Here is a 24,357-nt window from a genome sequence, read left to right on the forward strand (position 1 = left end):
TCCCAAGAGGTCTCCCACATACTAGCAATGTGATCATTGATCACAATGTGATCATTGATCAACAGGGAATTTTGATGGGGACCAAATAAGTCATGTAGAACACCAAGTATTGTGTCTGGCATAGAGTAGGCATTCATAAATGTTATTTTACTAACCTCTCAATCACAAGCCAGGAAAAAAATATTTGTTTTACTTGGCAAATATCTTCACCTTGTAAATAAGTTTTTTTAATCTATAAAGGGTATAATCAGCAGTCTAGAGAAAAGTTTATACAATTGGGACCTCCCCCACCTCCAGCCCCACTCTCCACTCTAAACGCAAAGCAAATAAGTATTTCTGTAGAGCAGAATGGTTCAGGAAAGCAAAGTAGAGCGAAGGTGAGAAACAGTGGTCTCAAGTGCTGGGGTCAGAGTCAGGTCAATGTCACAAACGAAAGGTTAGAGCGTGGTTTTCTTGCAGCTGGGAAAGACAAAAAGGGCTAGACTGACCACTGTCTGTGGCAGTATTCACAGGGAGCAGATACTGTGCAGCCTCCCAGCCAGTACCTGACCCTCACTATCTGATCCAGCTGGATGGCTGGATTTGCTTTGTCCTGGCAGCCTGCCAAGATAAGATGGATATCGGATTGAGAGCTGGGGACTGGCTTCTAAATGAAGAATAATCAGTGCAGAAAGGGAAAAAAAGCAAACCCACAAAAACAAGACAACAACCACCCAGGATAAATCTGAAGATAATATTTCAAAATACAATTAAGACAATTAAGAAAGACAAGGAAGTCAACACAGAGATGAAAACATTCCAAATGAAAACAAAAATAATAGGGAAACCAGCAGGTGAGAAAAGGGGGGGGGTATCCACAAAAAGAGCAATGAAGAATCTTTTAATAGAGATATATCAATTACACAGCAACGAATTAGATAAACTAGAAGAAATGGGTAAATTCCTAGAAACATACAACTTCTCAAGACTAAATCATAAAGAAATAAAAATATGAACAGACCAGTAACAAGTAAGGAGCTTGAATCAGTTATCAAAAACCTCCAGTCAGACAGAGCCCAGAACCAGATGGCTTCACTGGTGAATTCTCCCAAATATTTAAAGAAGAATTAATGCCAGTACTTTTCAGACTCTTCCAAAAAAAATTGAAGAGGCAGGAAAACTACCAATTGATTTCATGAGAAACATTACCCTAATACCAAAGCCAGACAGAAGAAAATTACAGGCCCCTGTCCCTGATGAACATACGTGTAAAAATCCTCAACAAAATGGTAACAAATTGAATTTATTAACACATTAAAAGGATTATACATTACCAAGTGAGATTTATTCAAGAATACAAGAGTGATTTAATATATACATATCATTTAATGTGATACATCACATTGAATAAAAGATTTAAAAAATCACATCGTTATCTCAATAGATGCAGACAAACCATTTGACAAAATGCAGCACTTTCTTTTCATGATAAAAACTATCGCCGAATTAGGTACAGAGCCCTTTAAAAAAAGAAGGAAATTCTGCTGTATGCTACAGCGTAAATGAACCTGGAGGACATTACACTAAGAGAAATAAGATAGTTACAGAAGGACAAATATTGCAGGATGCCACTTTGGTGAGGTATCTAAAATAGTCAAATTTACAGAAGTAGAGAGTGTGATGATGGTTGCCATGGCCTGGGCAGAGGAGGGGAAATGGAGAACTGTTTAATGGTTATAAAGTTTCATTTATGCGAGATGAATAAGTTCTAGAGATCTGCTGTATGACATACTGGCTACAGTTAACAATACTGTATTGTGCACTTAAATGTTTTGTTAAGAGGATAGATCTCCTGTTAAGTATTCTTACCACAAAAAAAAGAACAAAAACAAGAAGAAACCCAAAACAAACAAAAACACAAGGAGGCACGAGAGAACTTTTAGATATGACTGTTATGTTTAGTACCTTGAGTGTGATGATAGTTGCACAAGTGCATATGTTTAAAACTCAGTGAATGGTATAAATATGTGCAGTTTTTTTTATATCAATTAGTTTCATTAAAGTTGATTTTAAAAAATGAAATATGAAACAAGAACAAGTGGATATTAAAAATGACTAACTAGAAATCCTGGAAATGAAAAATGTAGTCTCTGAAATAAGCAAAATAAAACAAAACATCAACAGATGAAACAAACTTTAAACTGGGTACACTTGAAGACATAATCATAGAACTGAGAAATAATATTAAAAATTCACCTAAAAATCAGGCTGAAAAATAAATATAAGTGAAAGGATTATTTGGAGGACACATTCAGAATTCCCAGCATACATGTAAAAAGTACTCCTGAAAAAGAAGGAATAGAGGAGAGATTGTATTTAAAGTAATAATGGTGAATTCTCCAGAAATAAAGAATATACGAGTCCTTAGACTGAATATACATTTCCAAGTACAAAACAAATTTTTGAAATACTAATCGACATTTAGACACATCATAAATGAAACTTCAGACCATCAAAAATAAAGAGAAGTTTTTAGAGCTACCAAACAGGAAAAAAAAAAACTCTACAAAGGGATAATTAGATTAATTTCTCATTCTCAGTAATGAAGGTATCTAACAAAGATACATAAGACCTTGGCGAAGAAAAGTATAAAATATTATAGAAGGAATTTAATGAATCTCTACATGAATGGAAAGGTTCATAGATAGGAATATTTTAAGGCCATTTCTTACTCGATCAATTCTGTGTAATTTGAATAAAAATCTAAAATTCAAAAAGTAGAGTAAAAACCTAAAACTATTAAGACAAGTTTGAGAAAAATGTAAGATGAAGAACTTACTTTAAAAGCTATAGTAATTAAAAGAGCTTAATCATTTTTCAAGCATTGATTTTTAAAAACTGGTGTGTGTGTGTTGGGAGGAAGTGGTTGAGAGACAAACTAAAGGGCCCAAGAACATATGTGCCTGAATTTGTAGAAATTTGGCCTAGGAAATATGTAGCAACATGAATTAATGGGCAAAAAATGGACCATGCAAAAGCCACGGTATTTAGAGGGGAAAAGAAAGTATCAGATTCCTATGCAAATAAATTAGGGCCCTACACTTGAGAAGAAAACTTTTGAGCGTTAGAAAAAAACAAAAAACAAAAAACAGGAGTATATAATAGGGAAAAAATTTCTGACACAAAGTAGTAAAAACACAAAACATCACGTAAACAGTAAAGTTCAAATGCATCCCTTCTACCCAGAAATTTCACTCCACTTTTATGCTCTAGCTAAGAAAACTCTTTCATATATCTACATGGAGCTAGGTCTGAAAATGTTCATAGCCTTATAATAATAAAAAATTGAAGGAAAGGGCCCCAAACAGCCATCCATAGAAAAATAGACAAATGAATTGTAATATATTTATAAAAAGAAATACTATATGAATTTAAAATGAATTAATAAGCCTACATGTGTCAACATGAATATGAAATACATAAAATACTGAGTGAAAAAGCAAGTTGAAAAATGATTTCTATAGTAAACCTGATTTAACTTTAAAACCACATGTTTATTAATGTATTAATGTCTATCTGTAGCAACATCATGAAAACATAGACAGAAAGGATACAGAGCACATTCTAGACAGTCGTTAGCTTTGAGGATTGGCAGAGGAGAAAGAGATGAAGGATTGGTATGTGTAAGTCTTGAAATGTTATATATGTGGTAAGTTTTATTTATTTTAAAAAGTGTAAGCCAATGTGGGGAAATGTCAGCATTTTAACAATATGAGGTGTACAAGTTTGTTTATTAGTTTTCCATCTGTTCTTAATATTTTATAAGTTTGAAAACTCTTTTCAAAGATACATTGCTAGGAGGCTTCTAATCCTTCCAATGTTTTTTAACGCCAGGGAACAAGAGATTCCCAGACTGATGATGGGTAATCAGTCTGCATATAATAGCTCCATCTCTCTGGTAGTGTGAGAGGAGCTTCTTACGGTACAAAAAGTGGAGATGCCATCCATGACCAGGGAGGCACAGTGTGCACATACAGAGCAGGGAATCCTAGTTAAGTGATATTACACCTTGTACTAGCTAATGGAATGTGCGACCTCTGTATTCTGCACAGCTGCCTCTGTCTGACTGGGTGTGGTTTGTTTGCTGAACTTCTCGATGTAACTTTTGCAAGTGTTAGAGGGTAGATAGATTTTTTTTTTAACAGAAAATTGGTATTTTTATTTTTGACGGAGTTTCTGGACTTCCCCCCTCTTGTTTCATGTAGCATTCTGAGAAGGAATAGTGATTTTAAGTATCTTTTTGTGAGGTCAGTCGTAGTCATAATTCTGCATCTTTTTTCTTTTTGTATTTTCCTTTACAATAAACAAAATAAAAGTAGTCATATTTGTATTGCTCTCATTCAGTTCAAGAATTCATAATACTAAATCCTTTGCATTTGATTCAAATTTTTACTTGTTATGGTTGTAGAATTAATTTTAATAAAGCTATCAGATGTATCTGCAACTTTCACTAGACTTTAGAGGGGTTGGAAGACAGGGAAAAGAAATTCACCCACAGTCTGACATGCTTGACAACTGTCCTTTCATTGTTCTATTGGTTTGCTTATGATTGCAGTAGTGGTGGTTGTGGTGTATAGTGCTGGTAATGGTGGTGTGGTTCTGTTTTAGGAGTAGGGGGCTTGCTAAGAAGGCAAAAAAAGAGAAGGAAGAGCAAAAAAAGCAATCAACAGGAGACAAAGATGGTATAGCTAGAGATCATGAATCACTCTAAGAATTTCCAGTGACAAAATGAAGCAATTTTTTTCCTCTACCTCGGAGCTGGTTCTATGAACAAAATTCCCATGATGCCTTTGGAGTTGCCTCCCAGACAATTTCTGAGGCTTCCTCTTCATCAGGAGAACCTGTGCACCCAAAATTACTCACCCTTATATTAATTTTATTAAATATATGTAAATAACAGAAAAAGATGAAATGCTTTCCTTTATCTTTCGTTCTTCTTCTTAACAAGAATATTCAGAGATCTTTGGTTTAAAAAATCCAAATAGTCTCATATATTTTAATATAAGATTCTTAAAAGAAAACGCTTGACATTATGCCTGGATTAACTGTTTGCTGAATGCCTAAGGGGTGTTGATGGGAAAGAACCTCCTGGCCCATGACTCCAAGCCCAATCAGGAAAGCTCACAAGCAGAAAACAGGAATTAGAGGAAGGAGGTATTCCTAGGATGTACCCATCGATGGGATGACTATATAAGTATCAGCCAAAGAGGGACCCTTTTGAGAATGAAAGGGGGTGCTAATCAGAGGGAAGAGTGGGTATAAACAGCAGGTATAAGCCTGCACTATCCTGAGAAAACCAGGACAGACGGCCATTCTACCCTTCAGAAGGGAATAATCCTGTTAGCCTCCTTTTCTAGGCTTTGAGCTTTCTTACAGTGTGGAAAACTGGGGTGTTTCCCAGAAATTCCAGGAAGGCAGCTATCAGGAACAATGCAGAATGGTGCATAAACCAGCTGCAATTATAATCTCCTGGGAGTCATATGCAAAATATGGAATGGACATCAGTGTTTGAGGAAGCTCCACAGACAAGACGTGAATTTGAACCACACATTGAAAGATGGCCACATTTTCAAAATAAGTTCTGAATCTCGGGATTCGCCTTGGGCAGAGTGACGCTACCAGGAAGCCAGTTTCTGATTGCAAGTGGAACACAGAGTTCAAGATAAAAGGGAACGTCTGGAAGAGGAAGTAACCCATGCTTCTCAAACTTTAACCTATAGAGGAACAAGCACTTCGTGAACTTGCTGCTCCTGACTCAGAGTGTCGGGAAAGGGTCAAAGATGCTGCATTTCTCACAGCCTCCAGGTTGTGCTGACGCTGCTGGTCCATGGACCCCACAACCACTAGACAGAGAAACACAAATGAGCCACCCAAGTGCTGAGTCTGGAATGCAAAAGCAAGATGGGCAAGGCAGAGCCGGTGGGCAGCAGTTTTGTCAGAGATTTTACTCAAATGCTGAGACAGGCCAAACCGATAACAGCATTAGTAACACTAACTGGTAGTGCAGTGCAGACCTGAAAAGCACAAGTCAGCCTCTGAAGGGTAAGCTTTTCTCAAGTCTGGAGAATTGTTGCCATGGAAGAATATGATCCCAGTGTTACCAAATTCCTTAGTTTTTCCAGAAAATCCAGACATTCAGATTTTATTTTTAATAGGAAATCTGCTTTGTAAATCTTTCCTCAAATTAAACACACACACATACACCATTGTAAGTCAAATAAATTGTATTTTCTCAGTAGACTTGACTTCATCTAAATAGTCAAACGAGGTTAAAGACTTCCAGAGTCCAAAATGTGGTCATGGGCCTCAGATGCTGGCACGTAAGGGCATCTGGGAACTTACTGTGCGGACTGCCTGTCTGAATCTTATGGATTAGAGTTCAGAAAAAGGGTGTAGGGTGAGGAACAGAACCCAAATATCAAGAAGACATGTAAAGAAGACTCTAAAAATAGAGTTGGTGTCAGGAAGTAATGGGGTAAGTCTTAACTATAGTTAGAGTAAAGGTGACCATGAATGCAAGATGAGGATTTTGAATTGTTTTCAATCAACAACTGAAAACCGCTGACTTGATTGTTTCAAATCAGGGCTGAGCTTGTTCAAATGTGAAAGTGTTCCAGGCACGCTAATAATGTAATACTGGAAGTTTTGCTTTGTCCCCAAAGTTGCCCCATCTGAGCAGAGTATAACTGTCTAGATGAAGTTGACCCATGTTGAAATGAAATTTCACTCCTCATTGCAGGAGCTGTATGTGGTGAACAGAATTACTTAGCACCATGTTTTTTCTTTTCTTTCCTTTTTCTTTTCTTTCTCCCTTCCTCTCTCTCTCTCTCTCTCTCTCTCTCTCTCTCTCTCTCTCTCTCTCTCTTGCTCTCTCTCTCGCTCTCTCTCTCAGGTTTTAGCAGTTCCTTATGGATTGGTGCTCCACGTAGTTGTGAGGGTGGCTAACTCCTTAATCTGGTTTGGTGCAAGGGAATAACAAAATCAAAGTGGATTGTTGGAAGATGATCTGCTTTTGGAATAGCCTTGCTTGCAATAGAGGAAATGGGATGAAGGCCGAGGGGCACGTTTGTGAGGTAAAATGACATGGAGCAAGAGGACCGAGAGAGTAGTTGGTTGTGCCTACAGAGCAAGATACCAAAAGGGACCATCGTATCTTTGAGTTCTAGGTTCTTGATATCTTTCTTTAATAGAAAACATATAGTCAAAAGGCAGAGCTTTGGGGTTTTTCCGATGTGTTCTAGCTAAGAGAAAATGCAGGCCTTGTCATTCTCCTACACGGGCATCTTAAATTAAGCTAGTATTCACAAATTCTCTCCAGAGCAAGTTCGGAAGATTCAGTCAAAGCTCAGCTGTATTTCACTGTTTTATTGTTTGTCAAGATTATAGAGGCAGACTTTGTATAAAGCTGCCAACATCAAAACACCTTTATTCTTTCCCCTTTAAAAAGATACCACAATAACGGTATGACATAGTCCTGCTTTGCTAAGGATTTCTTAGAACCCACTGCAAGTTCAAAGATGCTGGGTGAGTAAATACCAAGCCCAGAGTACTCCCCCTGAAGCAGGTGAATCAGGGTGCAGGAGAGCTAGAAATTTACTGCCCTGGGAAATCTTAAAAGACCTCATTAAATTCAGACATTGTTTGTGAATTTTTCAAACTCAGCTCAGAATTTGTAGAGATTAAGCACTGTGAGAGCAAAACAAAGTCACACATAATAGAAGCTAATCTTTATTGATCACTTCATCTGTTCTGGGTGATTTCGTACCAAAATTGTGTATGTAAGCCAGATATAATGATGAATTTCAACCACTTCTTAATAATGCCCTAAAGCAGAAACCCGCAGTTTTATACCTAGCAAAGCAACAGATTCTATTAAGAGTCTCATCCTGTTGAGTCTCCTTGGGTCATCCCCAAGAGGAGCTCAGATGTCTTTCTAAAAAGCAAGGCAGAAGGTTCTTCCCCTCATGTTCATCTCCTTTAGGAGCGAATTCAGTCTCATCTATGCCATATAACTTGGCACTGTGCTTTCTCCGAAACAAAGTGCAGCAAAAAATTTCTTCTAGGCTGATTTCCCCCTTTTAGTAGAAGAAAAGGAAGGCAGGTGTGTGGGTCCCAACCAATCAGGCACCAGGGAACTCAGTTAAAGGCAGATGAATCCAGCCCCAGGGGTAAGACAGTAACTGTCATTTCTGCTCTCCAGCAGCACTGGGAGTATGTTTAATCGGCCAAATAAAGATATGAGCACAGAAAGTTGACCATATGCTGTTATCTGTCTTGAAGGAAATGTGAAGGAAACATAATGAATGAGGATGTTTTTTAATGTCTTTGGTTTTTCATGTGTATTACATTTTTGCTCTTAGCACCCCTAAGAAATGACCATTCATTGCCCCACTCAAAGGTAGAGAGGCCTTCAGATTTCCTTCTGACTTTCTCTGTGACACGGCTCCACTCAGCAAATGGGTGGTGATTGGCGTGATGCTTTCCCAGCCTCATCATTCCGCCTTGTGTTTTATTCTTTCCAGGAAGCAGAATGTGCCTACACACTCTTCGTGGTTGCCACGTTTTGGGTTACGGAAGCTTTGCCCCTGTCGGTGACAGCTCTGCTGCCTGCTTTAATGTTCCCATTATTTGGGATCATGCCTTCTAAGAAGGTAAGCTCTCTTGCAAATGTGTGTCATAATTATATGCTTTATGTTGCGCGGGTTTGTTCGTTGAGAAAAGTTATCTTGAAAAGGAGCGATAATCCTGCTGATAACGCTTCCCACATGAGTCCTCCAAACTTCTAGCTGTTTCTCTGCTCCGGAATTCTACATGTGTGTTTACCTGCAGGTGAACAAAAACAAAACACAGGCTGGAGCTTCTTGAGTCACGAATATCAGTGGGAGACATGTGTGTCCAATCTTGCCTGGCTGACATCTAAGCCTGGTGTGTCTCACCCAACAGAAGGCCCATCTCTTTCACATCCCGCGTCAGCTTTTTGTATTCAGCAGAACTCAGCCTGACACAATGTTGGAAAGCAATTTTTGTTTTTAATGAAGAAAAAGCTTCTCTGTTTTCTTTTCCAGAAACCCGTCATTTCAAAAGATAAAGCCAAATTAACTTTCACATGTATTTCTATTTAGTTCTTGCTGAGAGGAGTTTATGCATGCTGAGAGGTGCTTCTTACCTTTGTACAATCTAAAGGTACCCATCTGAAGAAAATGAATTCAGTTTCCTAGTAAAGGCAAGAAATGCCTTCAAACCAGAATATCTATCTCCACGCAGTCTCCAGCCATCCAGCACACAGCTGCCTGAACCACAGCTGAAATAGTCTCAGGAAAGATGTCAAATTCAAGATGCCAGTCTGTGCATTTGATCACCTTTGAACTTTGATCTTCTGCCAGGGTCCAGTATTGCTATCATGAGGCTCATCTATCTTATAATGTGGGTGGAGATTTTTCTTTTTAACTAACTCATGGTACAGTGGTTTTGTTGTTGTTTTGTTTGTTTGTTTGTTTGTTTTTTCCCCTGTGGGAGAAGCTATTATTCCCCTCCTTGTTTTTATGTTGTTCTTCTTTATTTAGGAGTCCAAGTCCATCTTTTTATATTTCTGATCCTTTCTATTCCTCTTACTGAATTTTCCCTTCCCTCATAATTTTGATTCTTTTCTTTCTAAACACCACTGATTTGGAAGAGAGTGTAACCAGGGCTGTACTTTAGTGCCTTTCACCCCCAGGCTGTAGCTCTGCTGCCCCACAGAATCTGGGAGCTATAATTTAAGAAGTTTCATGAATGCTGTAACATGCTATATGGCTTTCAATAAAGGAAATAGTAATAAAAAAAGGGTTGACAAGTCCTCAAAAATAGGGTGTCAAATTGTTAACCCCTGTCCTGCTGGCTTGGGCGGGTCCACTGCCAGAGATAATTAAGTTTAACTGTTACATAGTTGTCTCTTAAGATTTAATAGTAATCAAACTGACTAACTTTTTACGAGAGACTGAGATAGAAGCAAGATTAACTGGAATCATGCAGTATTTCTGTAGCAAGTAGGCTGGAGGGAGAAAGGAGGGAAAGGGTCCCTAGGAAGGCCTGGCTTTGTGGGTGCTGTCAAAGAAATATCAGGGTGTGGAGGCTGGAGGAGAGGCAGCAAAATTCTAGGCAGCAGTGGCAGCTACATTACTCAGGCTGGTGATACCTGCCCAAGAGTCCTTCATCCTAACTTTTAGAATGAGCCTCAGGCTAATTTAACAGTCATAGAAGCTTAGACTTGGAAGGAAATTCTTCTGGGTCATTCCATCCTGGGCAGGGATTCCCTCCCCCCCATCTCTTACAGATGCGATCACGCAGGAAGTGCTTAAAGCCTTCCTGTGTGTGGACCTAGAGCACCCCCAAGGAAACCCATACCAGTTTCTACTGGAACACAAGTGACTCAGCTTTATTGAGCCCAAGTCTGAAACGCAGTCACTTTGACTCTAAACTTTCCTCTGACCTCTGAGATTCCACAAATAAACCCCATCTCTCTTCCACATGATTGTGCTGCCTGGAAAATAAATATAATCTCCTGTGTCTTCCCACCTCCAGCCTTGATGGTTTCCAGACCTCAACTCCCTTTCGTGCTCCCACCGCCCCAGCTCCATCATCATCATCTCCTTTTCTTTTGCTGGAAAAGAGAGAAATTGTCTGGCTTGTCAATGAGACTTAAGAATTAAAGAGTTAATAAATATAATGTCTGTCACATAGATGTTAGTCAATATTATTATTATTATTAATTATTATTATTTTACATTGGCAAAAGTGAGTAGATCACTCTAGAAACATTCTGACTGTTGCAAAGCTGAAGTGAGTCCATCATCTCCCCTCTGGTATTTCAGCCTAAATTTCTTCTAAACTTTATGTGACTTTTTCCACCAATTAAGCTTAACTAGAGCTTGCAACAAGTCAAAGTTCTCCACTTTTAGTGGAGAAAACTGTTCGTTCGTCTTGTGGTCCTCGGTACAGACAGGGCAACGGACCTTTTATTCAGAAGTAGCTGACCAAAGCTCCAAGGAAAGAGCTAGAGATTGAGTCAGAAGACCGGAGCTTAAAATCAAATACTCACCAGTAATTAGTGATATGGTCCTGATCGTGTACCTTAATAACTCTTTTTTCCCCTCATCTGTAATGGGGAATGATAATGCCATATAATCCAAGGTAATAATGAAATCAAATAATGTATGTGAAACAATGGTGAACTCTAAATATCAAATATTCTTAGGAGATTTAATATTCACAGTTAAAGTTTGTTTGACAGTGTTAAACTGTCATTCTAACCTACTGCAACATTTTGGAATCCCAACTCTGTCATTGAAGAGAATAATATGTCTTTAATATCCAAATCTAAAAATATTAAGTATGTCTTTAATATCTAATCTAAGATCAGGGCCCTACACATCTCTCTCTTTGGTCGCCATAATTTTAACCTCACTTTACCTATTTATCAAGCCAATGCCAAAAATGTATATCACACTGAGCATATTGTTGTATTGAAGAATATCAACAAGTATTGAATTTCTCTCGTATTTGTTGAATAAAATTTGAAATGCTAACTAGTATAGCGGCTTAGAAATTCCAAATAGTATATATACATTTATATATAAAATTTAGATTTATAAATGTGAAGATATACATATGTACATATAGATGTGATATTACATATTTATTCAGATATTTAATAAATATTTGTGTGCTAAGCCTCTGCCAGGAACTTTGGAATACATCAACAAATAAAAACACAAAAAGTCCCTGTCTTCCTAGGAGAAAAGAGACACAAACTTAATGAATAACTAAATTACATGGTGAGTTAGAAGATAATTGGTGCTATGGAAATATGCCACAGAAGAATGAGGGTCAGGAGAGTGTTGCAGTTTTAAATAGAATGATCAGAGTAGACTTCAGTGAGGTACAAATACCTGAACAAAGATTTACAGGAGATAAGGGAGTTCGCCATTTTGATATATGGGGAACAGCCATGGCTGAAGGGGAAGCAGCCAGGGCAGAGACCTTAAGCAGGTAGGTATGTCTGCAGCGGAGTGAGTGATGGAGAGGATGCTAGAAGATGACGCTAGGGAGATAATGTCAAGAGGGACTGGACCACGTAGGGCGGAAGTAGGCCATGGCATAGTTTTAACTAAATGACATGAGACACTTTAGAGAATTTTGAGTAGAAGTGTGATATGATTGATTTGACTTGTAAAAGGTTAACTTGGGCTACTATGTTGAGAAACAAGGTAGAAAGGAGACAGGTTGTAGGTTTTTACAATAATCCAGGTTAGAGGCCATGGTAATTCAGACCAGGGATAGTAATAGAGATATTGAATATAATATACATAATATTTATATTATATTTATTATATATTATATATAAATACATTTAATATATATTATATATTTAATATGTATGTATATATATATATGTATTTTATCAATATATTTTCATATAAACTTCCAGAATGATTTAATATGGCATATGAAAGAAAGGAAGGAGGCCAGGATGCCTTCCAGATTTCTGACCTGCCAACTGGAAAAATGGAGTTGCCATCAATTGAAGTTCAGTGTTTGAAACACCTATTTTACAACTCAGTGAAGATGTTGAGTAAGCAGCTATATACAAATGAGTCCAGAGTTCATGAGACAGAGCTAAGCTGGAAATACAGATTTGAGAATCATTAGCATATAGATGGTATTTAAAGCTCTAAGACTTGATGAGATTATTTAGGGAGTGAGTGAATGTAGAAAAGCAAAGAGCACAAAGAACTGAGCTCTGGAAAACTACCACATTTAGAGAGGTTGGTGAGAAGAGAAAGTACTAGAAGAGAAGACGGAGAACGGTAGGTTATTGAGGTACAAGGAACACCAGGAGAGTGTGGGATCCTGAAATCCAAGTGAAGCAAATGCTTTAAGGATGAGGCAATGATCCAATGTGTTAAATATGCTAATAGGTTAAGTAATGTGAAAACTGGAAATTGACCATTGAATTTAGCAATACAAGTAAATATTTCCTTAAAAGCAACAACAACAAAATATAGGCTTTCTAATTATATATATACATTAGAACTGACAAAGCATCATTTAAAAAATTTCATTTAATTTACAAACTCTATGTGAAATATTATTTAACTTTTATGGGTAAGTATATTGACTTGTAGAAAGGTTGCTGAATTGGTGTGCCTTACATAGCTAAGAGAGAACGCAGGTGCTCTGATCACAAAAGCCCGTGTTTTTTTTGTGAAATCCCATTTAAAACAGAAATATAACTACCTTGATGTTGCAAACAGATTTGAAATTTCATTAGGAACTTTATTTTGACATACCAATTTTTCCTTGGAAAGAGTTATATTTGTCAGTGTCATTCACAAACCAATAGCACCTTCCCTTGTTACTTCCTGTACAGTGAGACTATAAACACACACATCTGCCTGTGGCTAATGTTCTTTTGCAAATATACTAACTCTAATGAAAAATAAAGAATGAATAATACAGTAGAAAACAGAATGTGAAAATTCCTTCTTAGTTTTAACCTCATGTCATTTTGACAATTGGACTGCAGGCCATAGTTGGTTTACATAATCTATTATGGGGTTGGCAAACCACGAGTCTCAGGCCCAACTCCAGCCTGCGATCCAATTTTTAAAATAAAGTTTTATTGGACACACACACAGCCATGGTTGTTTGTTTATATATTGTCTTTGCCTACTTTTGTACCACAAAGATAAATTGAGTAGTTGTGATAGAAACCATAGGGCTCACAGAGTCTAAAATATTCGCTGTCTGATCCTTTATAGACAAAGTCTGTCAACTGCTGGTATAAGGAGATGTTAACAAGATTATCTCCTGGTCTTGGACCTCTTTCTGTGTTTAATCACTTACTAATAATGACTTGCTTATATGTGTTCCTTTGTACTTTTGAAGTAATTCTGCATTTATCTTCTCATTTAATTCTCAGAGTATTGGTGAGATAGGGTTTTGAGGCTTAGTTCCCTGAACAAAATTGCAGAAAAGATAAGGGCAGCAGAAAACTTAAATGTCTATGTATCTCAAAATTATCAACTTAAGTATCAGATCCTGTAAACAGACTTTCCCAATTCCACTATGAAAAAGTGGTCTCTTACTCTTTGAACCTCAACGATACCTTGAAGAGGTAGATTTCATGCACCTATTGTACATTATTATATTCTTCGTTAACTCATTTTCCCTCTTATAATAGCCTTTAAACTCCTTGAGTTTACAGATTTATTAATTCAACATCTATTGAGTGCCAATATTTGGCAGTATGTGCTAAGTCCATAAATACAATGTTCAATAAGACACATCTGTGGCTTTGAAATATGGCAAGTCAAATGAAGGGGATAATTAAGGAAATAAATGTTCACCGTGTCGACTAACATGTGCTGTAACAAAAGGAAGTACCGTCTAACCAAGTTTGGGGTGGTCAGGGAAGGCATCTTGGAAGAATTGACATCTGAGTTCATCCATGAAGGAAGCTAAGGGGTAACCAAGGTGAGAGAAGAGGATCATTCCAGTTAAATAACAAGCAAATATTAAAGTGTTTCTGTGTTTGGGGAATTGCACACCTAGGGAGAAATTGATGGAGCAATAAAAGATTAAGCTGGAGAGGTGAGATGGGCCCAAATGATGCAGTCTTGTAAGACATGTTGAGAAGATTAGATTGGGTCTTCAAAGGCAGGGGGCCCAGGGAAGGAGTACAGGAAGGACAAGAAGGTGATCAGATTCACACTCGAGAAAAGTGACCATGACAAAGGTAAGGAAGGGGTGGATTAGGCAAAGACAATCATAAAATAACCAGGTGAGAAATGGTAAGGAGCTTCCTGAAAGTAGTAATGTGCAAATAGAGAAAAGTGGACAAATTTGAAAGATTTGAAGGAACTAGACACGATAGGACTTTGTGACTAATATACACATGTTGGAGTGAAAAGGGAATCGTGGCTGACCCTGAGGTTTCTGGCTCAGGTAACTGAGTAGATGGAAGTTTCAATCATCACAAAAGGGAGTATGTTGAGTTTTTAGATATTGATGGGAAATTCAAATGGAAATGTTCAGTTGGATACACCAATCTGAAACTCAAGACTTACCTGTATGGATATAAAGATTCTAGTGTCTTCAGCATTCATTAAAAAAATATGTATTGAATGCCTACTATGTGCCAGACATTATTTTAGTCACAGAGAGAAAAAATTGAAACTGTAAAATTCAACCATTGGGTGTATAAAACAAGAAGACTGCAGCATACCAGCATTTAAGAAAAGGACGAGAGAAAAGTAATTTTCTAAGAAGTCCAAGAAGAAAAATTCAGAGAGGCAGGGATGCCACCAAGGAGAAAAAATTGTTTACAAGTCTGGAAGCATAGTAAATTAATAAATGGAAAGAATACTTAAACTGAGAATAAGGGTTGAGAGAGTTGGAGAATAAACGTTTGGGAACAGAGTGTAGACAGTTGAAACTTAGGAGCTCAGGGACCATAGCTTTTTCATTGGCTCCCTTCCTCCCTCCTTCATTCATCCAATACTATTTTCTGAGCTCCTCTTCTGTAGCAGGACTGTGCTAGATGCCAAATATACAATGGCTAGCAAAACAGATTCCTGGTCTACAGAGAATGTGTAATGTAGAGAGGACATGTAATAAGCAGGTAAACAAACAGTATTTACACAATGTGATATGCTAGGAAGAAAACAAACAGGGCTCTGCAATACAGAAAAATGTTTAGAAAAACTTGATATTTGAGAATCGAAAAGGTGTGAAGAGGGAAAAACCATCATGCCTATATCCCCTGCTCATATAACACTTTCAGTGCAAGATAGAGGCCTACTCAATGTTAGCATAATTCATAAATGAAATAATAAGAAAATTGATATAATTATTTACTTCCTGTTATACAATTATGACAAAATGTAAAGGGATAAATATGAACTTTGAAAAGCATGATAAGTTAACTTTTCATAAAAAAATAAAGAAGTCTATTTTTCCACTTTGATCCAATGGCAGTTTTCAATTTTGACTTTTTTGGAAAGCAAGTCAAGCTTCATAAGCTATATTAAAAATGCAGATGCAGTTTAAGATGGCAGAGTCACCATGGAAACAGATTTCCCTGTTCCTTCATGGTTTCATAATGTTAGAATCATTTTGCTCCAACTCTTCCTTCCTTCCACTAGACATTACTTGATTTTTTTAAAGGGGTGTTTCCTCTTGTAATCCTTTTCTTTCAGCATAACCTCGTGATTCGGTTTAGCCAAGCATTTCCTAAAGTCAGAGCTCTTGAATATCACTCTCATAAGGTCCTCCACCTAAAAATTTAAAAAATAAGGTTTCTGTGATTAGATAAAGTTGAAAAATATGCAGTATGTGGAATCCCACTCTTTGAGAGCGCAATGCATGTTAGTATTTAAAGGTTTTGAGAAGGCCTGCAGGATAGAAAATTCTCGTATTTCAGTTTGCTGTTTTCTAAACTTATTTGACCACAAAAGTCTTTTTTTGTTGTTGTTGAGAAAAACATGTACCCGACATACTTCAGAGCATTTTTTTTTAAATTAAAGTTTATTGGGGTGACAATTGTTAGTAAAGTTACATAGATTTCAGGTGTACAATTCTGTAATACATCATCCTATCTCATGTTTGTGTTCACCACCCAGAGTCAGTTCTCTTTCCATCACCATATATTTGACCCCATTTATCCTTTTCTACAACCGTTCTCCTCCCTTACCCTCTGGTAACCACTAAACTAATGTCTTTGTTAAACAGTCCTGCAAATGTTTGCCCTAATTGTACAGTACTCATCTCTGAATGGTATTAGCTAAAAATGGCTCAAAATGTTGGTGCCATTCAAGGGTATTTATTTTATAATAAATAATTTTGAAGGTCAAACCATTTAAAACATGAAGAGGTGACTGTGCTTATGGCATACTGAGTGGTAATGAAGATATGGGCCCTGAGTTGGAAGCCCAATTCAGGACTTTCCAAGATCACAGTCATTGCCAATCTACCCTAGGAGCATAAACCGATCAACCCCAGTTTACAGATGGAGAAATTAAGGCATAGAAGGACTTCCCTGATTTACTCGGCTATTTAAAAACCTGGTCTCCTCGGTACTCTTTTTGTCTGTATATTTTCCTTTAACACTGAGTATAGAGTATCTTTGAATACAGAGTATATTTAAATTTGTATTCAAACACATCTACCTTTCTCTCAACAAAATAGAAAGGTTATGTAGTTGAAGGTCAAAGCTAAGAGCAGTGAAATAACATCTTTCTTGTATGATGCTATGTTTCCCCTGCCCAGGTAAATAATCGTGGGTTTAATTGTGATTTTAGGTGGCATCCGCTTATTTCAAGGACTTTCACCTCTTGCTCATTGGAGTCATCTGTTTGGCAACATCAATAGAGAAATGGAACTTGCACAAAAGGATCGCTCTGCGAATGGTGATGATGGTCGGTGTGAACCCAGCGTGGTAAGTGCTGTGTTTACTCTTCCAGGTTCACATTCTGAACATACTATTTTTGTGCAGAGTAAAATAACCAAACAAGTAATGCATATCCAGGCAATCATTTGTATTGCAGTATAATTCATGACTTTTTTTTTTTCTCTGAAAATATGAAAGTGATATAAAGTAGACTTGAATTGTAGGAGTAACAAAAACAAAACAAAACAAAACAAAGAAAACAACTTTCCTTTCACTGCAAGTCTAATTACAGGGAGATTGGAATAAGTGCACACTACTCTCGCACCTTTTCTGCACCGTAGGAGTCAAAGCTGAGAGAAGCCTTGAACCTCAACAGACATGAATGATAGACTTCAGAGTAGATTTCAGTCCTGGCTTGTTTATTTGTGTGATTACACATTCAACACTTGTTCAAGCGCACCCTTAATCTAACAGGGAGGATGCGAAGAACCGAAGACAGAGGCATTAACTGACAAAAATACAAATGAGTGCAAAAAAAATCCCAAGGTGGACATTTTTCTTTTGAAATAAACAGTTGCAAAGTGAAATAAATAAATAAGAAACGTCATCCATAGACTATGAAACAACTCATTTGACTGATTTTTCCCCACTGAAGTGAATTTTTTCCCATTCAGTTAATTGGGTATTTTAGTTTTAATTCCAGTTCTTAAGAACATAGATGTAACCTAAAAAAAACTTCCCAGGGTCATAATCATTTGCATAATGGAATTACGCTTTAAAGCCTTAGGGGGTTCTTCCCTTCTCATCTTTCTTTGAAAATAAGAAAATTTTATTCAATTCTGTTGCATAATTCATTCTAGGGTATAATCACATCTGTGTTTGTCATTTATGGGGCAAATTGGTTGGTTGTGTACAAAAAAATTACTCAGATGAGACAAATTTTTTAAAATATGTGTTACTTAGAAATTGTATGGCATACATGTATTAAGGGCATTTCACTCTTCAAGAATGAAGTGGCGTTCCATGCCTCTTGGGTGCTATAGAAATGTGTCTCTTTTCCTTGGTCACCTGGCTCACTGACAGCAGGGCATGGGGTAGCTGCCCAGTGGAGCAAGGGTCCTCGCCGTGATGCCACTAAATAGCTTTTCAATTTAAGGCATTTTCACCACACAGAAACATTATCTGAGTCCAACCTTCTTTTACTGGAAGACTTTGTGTCTTGTCAATGTCTTATGTTAAAAACATGTCTAGTTTTCTTTTGATTAAGAATCATTTCTTGTTTAAGTAGCATTTCTTGTCTAAAACTTTTCTTTCGTTTTACACGTAGAACATATTCACCTTATCTGAAGTTGAAACCTAGAGTGAGAAGTTTTTCTTGTGGATCTACTTTAAAAGGGAGTCAGAGGACTTCATAAATGGCTCTATCTGGAAAGATGTGCTCCTAAATGATTTTCGGGGACTTACTACTCAAAATAGATCATGTTTTCTCCCCAAGTGTGATTTTGAAAGCTTATAGGTATGGTTTAAAATCCTATAGTTTTAGGTATGTTATTTTCAAGGGAGAAGAACTGCTCTCTTTATGATGTAAGAGAAGAAAATGTGGTGTCCAGGTCTTGACAACAGGTGGGACGGTCAGATTCAGGAGAGTATAAATAATAGAATCCACAGAAAATTCTGAAACCTCATTTTACCTAGTGATTTTAACCATTGTCTCCACCCATCATATATTAAACCAGAGGAGTGAAGGGGAAAAGGCAGATTCATAAAAATGAATCTCTCTCCCTGCCCTCGTGCCTCCTTGGCAACATGCTAATGAACAGAGATATAACCAAAAGATGAAAGAAAGAATAAGGGGTCAGAAATGCAAAAGTTGATCTCAGCTCATCTTACTAGTATTTGAAGGTAGGTGTCATCTGTAAAAGGCATTCAAATAGTGGTGTAATACTATAAGCTGTTACACCATCTACCGACTCGCAGCTGGGTTGTTACGTTTAATCATTACTCTGTTTTGGGTGAGAAGAGTTTTAGGGTTTCCAGGGGGAGATCAATCCTGTAAAAACACTCTTCCACGTGCCACTTTGATTCATAGCTGTCTGTGACTGTCCTCCGAGTTCGTCATCTGTGAGGAACCTTAACCTTCAATGTTTGGGGGAAAATGAATTCCCAACCCACAGACAGCATCCTTTACAGCTCAGTAACGCAGAGGTAGTGGCGCTGGGAGCACGACTCACACTAAAAGCCCTCTCATTTCAGGCTGACCCTGGGGTTCATGAGCAGTACCGCCTTCTTATCCATGTGGCTTAGCAACACCTCCACTGCTGCCATGGTGATGCCCATCGTGGAGGCTGTGGCCCAGCAGCTCATCAATGCTGAAGCGGAGGTCGAGGCCACGCAGATGACCTGTTTCAGTGGATCAATCAATCACGGACTGGAAATAGATGGTATCACGTGTTGATATGGCCACAGAGGGGCTAGTTATACCAGCAATAGGCACAAACTTAAGGATTCTGGGTTATAGTTTGAACTAACTGTCCATGCACGCATGAGGTGCATTTAACCTTCCTCTTTCTGTATTTCCCCTATTTATACAAGGGAATTACATTGCCCCAATATTTACCTTAAATTAACGATTGACTTTACAGTCTCTATCAAAAGAGGGAGAATGCTTTTTCTGTCCTGCGGTCAGTCTGATGGAACTCCTTCCATGTCTTTCTCAGCAGACCGCCAGGTTACTCTCTCATACTGAAATGATTTTCTTGTGTAATATTGGGAATCTTTAATTCCTATATTCTATTGGGAAGCAGCATCTCATTTTACTGTGGTTATTTCTACCTTTGATAAACTGCTCTGATGCAGTGAAAAAATGTTGAGGGATATTTGTGTTTATAAAATACTTCATAAATGTTATGCCCATGCAAGTGAATTGCTTATTTTCAGTTTCTAGTAATGCTTCCATCACACACACACACACACACACACACACACACACACACTGATAACCCTTCATTTAATTTATTTTTCTTTTACTTAATATTTTGCAGAATGTGTCAATGAACATGAAAGAAACGAGAAGGAAGAGAAAACAAAACCAGTTCCTGGGTAAAGAATATGGACATTTTGATTAGGATTTTCCAAATTCCATTTTAATAATATTATAAACTGGATCCATTTATTTTTCAGACAGAGTAATGATGCAGGGAAAATTCCAAGCAAGATAGAGTTGGAAAAGGTACGTTAAATTTGATTCTTTCTAAATAATTATACATGAGATTATATTAGATCTGTGGTTAGATATGTATACATTTTAAAAACTCTTACTTGCTTCCTTGTCTGTAAATTACTTTGCTTGCCTGAGTCAAACCACCGTTTGATAAGTCTTCATGGATAGACTGAAATCAACATGCCCAGAAGAAACATCTTAGGCTCTGAAAATTAGCATCAATATTTTTTCATTTTACTAGGTTCTTGGTTATGGCATTTAGCATATGCAGTTTAAAGAAATATCATTCCAGTCTCAGAATAGTTTCGTTTTTTTTGTTAAGTCTTGCTGTCCTGACAGCCTGATCTTCCTTAGAAACATCCTCATTTCTTCCAGGTTATTAACCTAAAACAACTCCTACTCAGGTAATAACAATCCAGTTGTCTTCAGTGTCTCCATGGCCATTAAAAAATTCAATGCAGAATTTATGAGTTGCTACTGTCAAATACACATGGAAGAGTGGTTGTAGCCATTCTAGTTATTAAAGGAAGGAAGGAGGCTTTTGCAAACTAGCCCATGGAATTTATTTCCCCAGAATAAATCAATATAAAGATACCATACCAGGTTGTATTGGGAGCAATATATCTCAAGACCACAGAAAAGTAATCCAGCATAGAAATAGTCCTAAGGTAACCATGCCATCAGGAATATTGGAGTGGGGCATATGTTTCTTCCTCAGGCTATAATGCATTAGCATGCAACTCAATAGGAAAAAGAAAACCCTCTCATTATTTACAGAACCCGTCAAGGAAAGAGCAATTTCTATGTCAAGAGAAAACAAATACAAAGATACTGTATGTTTTAAACCATTAGTTACAGTCTATGTTAAGGGGTTTAAAGATGAGGATTGAATATATATTTGTGAAAACATTGTCATCTTTAGGGATAGAGGTCATTCTTTTAAAACAGGTAAGTTACAGAATACATTACAAATGGGTTTTTAACACTGTAATGAGAATTGGAAAGCCTAAGCAGAAAGAATATACTTGCACTCGGTAACTTTCTGCAGTCATGTTTAGAAACCGAGTTTTCTGGCATGATGCTTAAATGTTGGGTCGAGTCCCTTAAAATTGATACGACAGCCAACACTGCCCTGGGCATTATGGGAAGGTCTACTGATGAAACAACCTGCTCCTTACTACAGGCAGCTCAGAGTCTGATGGGGAAGATGGACTTGAAAAAAATAAGTACGACATAAATACCACAACAAAGGCATCCACAGAGGCCGAGTCTTCCAGAAGCCAGAGCACCCAGCCCAGGCTGGGCATTCTGCGGGAGAGGAGGGGCTGTGAGGTGAAGAGATGTGAGTCTAGAAGGAAGGTGGTGGCACGTGCAGTCAGGGTGTAGACTCCTTGGTGCGGGAATCATGTCTACTTTGTTCACCATTTAATCCCCTGGCACACCCCATTGCCTGAGACACAGGAGGTATTCAGTAGATATTTATCTTTATTCATGAATGAATGAGTGAAAAGGGAAGAAGTGTTGTGTCCAGAGAATACAGTGACATCGGGGACCCAAATATGTGGAGAACAGGGCTTTTTCAGGAAACATCTCCAGCACAGGCGCTAAGGATGTGTTGTTGTGTTAAGTGACAAGTCTGCATAGGTTGGGCCAAGTTCAAATCAGTTGTTCATGCAGAGATTTAGTTTGTGTTCAGGGAAACGGAGAGCTTTGAACCTTGGGCAACATGGGAAGTTCTGCTCTTTGGGCAGCTTACTGTGTCAACATTATGACAGACAAAGAGTATGGACCTAAGTGGACTCTGATTAGTCAGACTTTGGGGATAGAAAGAGCAGGACAGAAGATGCCTCCACTACAGTAAACTGGGTAAAGGTAGATTGTGGTGCCACTGATTGAAATGGGGAACCCAGAGGGAGGAATGAGTTTGAAATGGACAAAGGAAGATAATTTGGGTGCATTTTAGGCAATAACGATCGAGATCTGAGTTCAGGAGAGGAGAGCAAGACCTTTGAACCGTGATTCTGTGGACTTTCTAAAACCCCATGCATAAAAATTTAGATTTATATAAAGGAAGAATTAAGGGATAACTTTTTGTTCTACAAAATTGTTCTTTATGAGAGATGGCACGAATGAATTATTTTACAGGTTGCACATTTAGGATATGTTTTGATTTTTAACAATTGTAAATCTCTTCTCAGGAGTAAACAAATTGCTTGGCTTGTGTTATGATTATAATAGATTACACCTGTTCTTTGCCAGGTTTTTACACTAGCTAATTTAATACTAAATGATTATGTAGAAAAATCGGTATTTCATCTAGCTATAAATGAAAGGAATATTTACATTCATAATGTTTTGGTCTCCTGCTTTCTTCTTGAAGTAGATGGAACATTCTATTGAATTGAAATAAATCCTGTGTGGTTTGGCTGTGAATTTGAACTACAAGTCAAAAAAGACCCAAGTATTACAACCTTTGAGTGGAAATGGTTTCAAATACATTTCAGAAAAAGAGGGGAAAAGTGAAGGGCTTATATTTTTGGTAATTTGCATCACTTTACCATCTTCCTACTAAAAACATAGGTTTGATTTCTAGTGAAAATTGCTACAGTTCTATACATTTGAATCACCATTTTCTTAGTAAAACATTAAGGATTTTTCCCAAATTTAATTTAAATCTCTTGACTAATAAATTAAATCATTCCAAGATGATCAATCAGCTTACTTCATCTTTTAGAATTTTATGCTTAATTTTCAAAAATTATACAGTATATTTCTCTCTAAAGGTGATCACACACAATGACTTACATAAAGTTTAGTGTGTAGTAAGCAGAAAGTTCCCATTAGTAGAAGAAAATTAAGAATCACTACCAAACAAGTTCTAAATTTAGTGATTTTAATAATATTGATTAAAAGATATACATTTAACGTTTGCTCAAATATTACCTTCTCTATGAGGCATACGCTGGCCACCATTTTCATTGCACCAAGATCTCCTTCCTCCTACCCCCCAAACTTGCCCTACTTTTCTCAAAGTATATATTACCTTCCTAGAAACTACATACCTTACTTAATTTTTATTTCTTTTGTTTGTTCTCTGTTTTCTCCACTGAAATTTAATATTTACGGGGACAGGAATTTTTGTCCATTTGTTTATTTGTATCTCAAATATCTAGAACAGTTAACTGCCATAGAGAAAGCATTTAGTAAATATTTGCTGCACGAATGACTAAATTCAGTAATATTTTTCTCAAAGTTATAATTAAAACTTTGAGAAAATCTAAAATCTAAATCTTAATGTAAGATTAAAACAACTTGTTCTGTACATAAACTATAGCAATGGAAACAAACTGATAAAGGTTGAAAGATAAAACTATGGATTAGGTTAATATCACCTTTTCCATCTTTATCGAGATATAATTGACACATAAAATTGTGTAAATTTAAGGTGTGCCATGTGGTAATTTGATACACTTACATATTATAAAATGATTATCACCATAGTGTTAGTTTAACACCTCCACCATGTTACGTAATTACTTCTATGTGAGTGTGTGAGTGTGTGTGTGTGTGTGTAAAACAATTAAGATCTCGCTTTAAAACTTTCAAGTATGTAAATATTATTATATTGTTGTATGTTAGATCCCAAGAATTTACTTGTCTTGTAACTGGA

At 37.2% G+C, this 24,357-nt stretch overlaps 1 protein-coding gene across 2 annotated transcripts in view; it reads left to right on the forward strand.

The window, feature by feature from the left end:
- Positions 1-24,357, forward strand: part of SLC13A1 (solute carrier family 13 member 1) — a 121,438-nt gene that overhangs the window by 48,080 nt on the left and 49,001 nt on the right. For both annotated transcript variants that reach the window (XM_019750080.3, XM_074315658.2), the window contains exons 2-6: positions 8,562-8,690; positions 17,379-17,515; positions 19,721-19,908; positions 20,509-20,566; positions 20,648-20,696. In XM_019750080.3, the coding sequence (XP_019605639.3) occupies positions 8,562-8,690; positions 17,379-17,515; positions 19,721-19,908; positions 20,509-20,566; positions 20,648-20,696 (561 nt within the window). The remainder of the gene's footprint in view (positions 1-8,561; positions 8,691-17,378; positions 17,516-19,720; positions 19,909-20,508; positions 20,567-20,647; positions 20,697-24,357) is intronic.

The sequence above is a fragment of the Rhinolophus sinicus genome, chromosome 8, assembly GCF_057876585.1.
Source record: "Rhinolophus sinicus isolate RSI-liver-muscle chromosome 8, RSI-T2T, whole genome shotgun sequence".
NCBI lineage: Eukaryota > Metazoa > Chordata > Mammalia > Chiroptera > Rhinolophidae > Rhinolophus > Rhinolophus sinicus.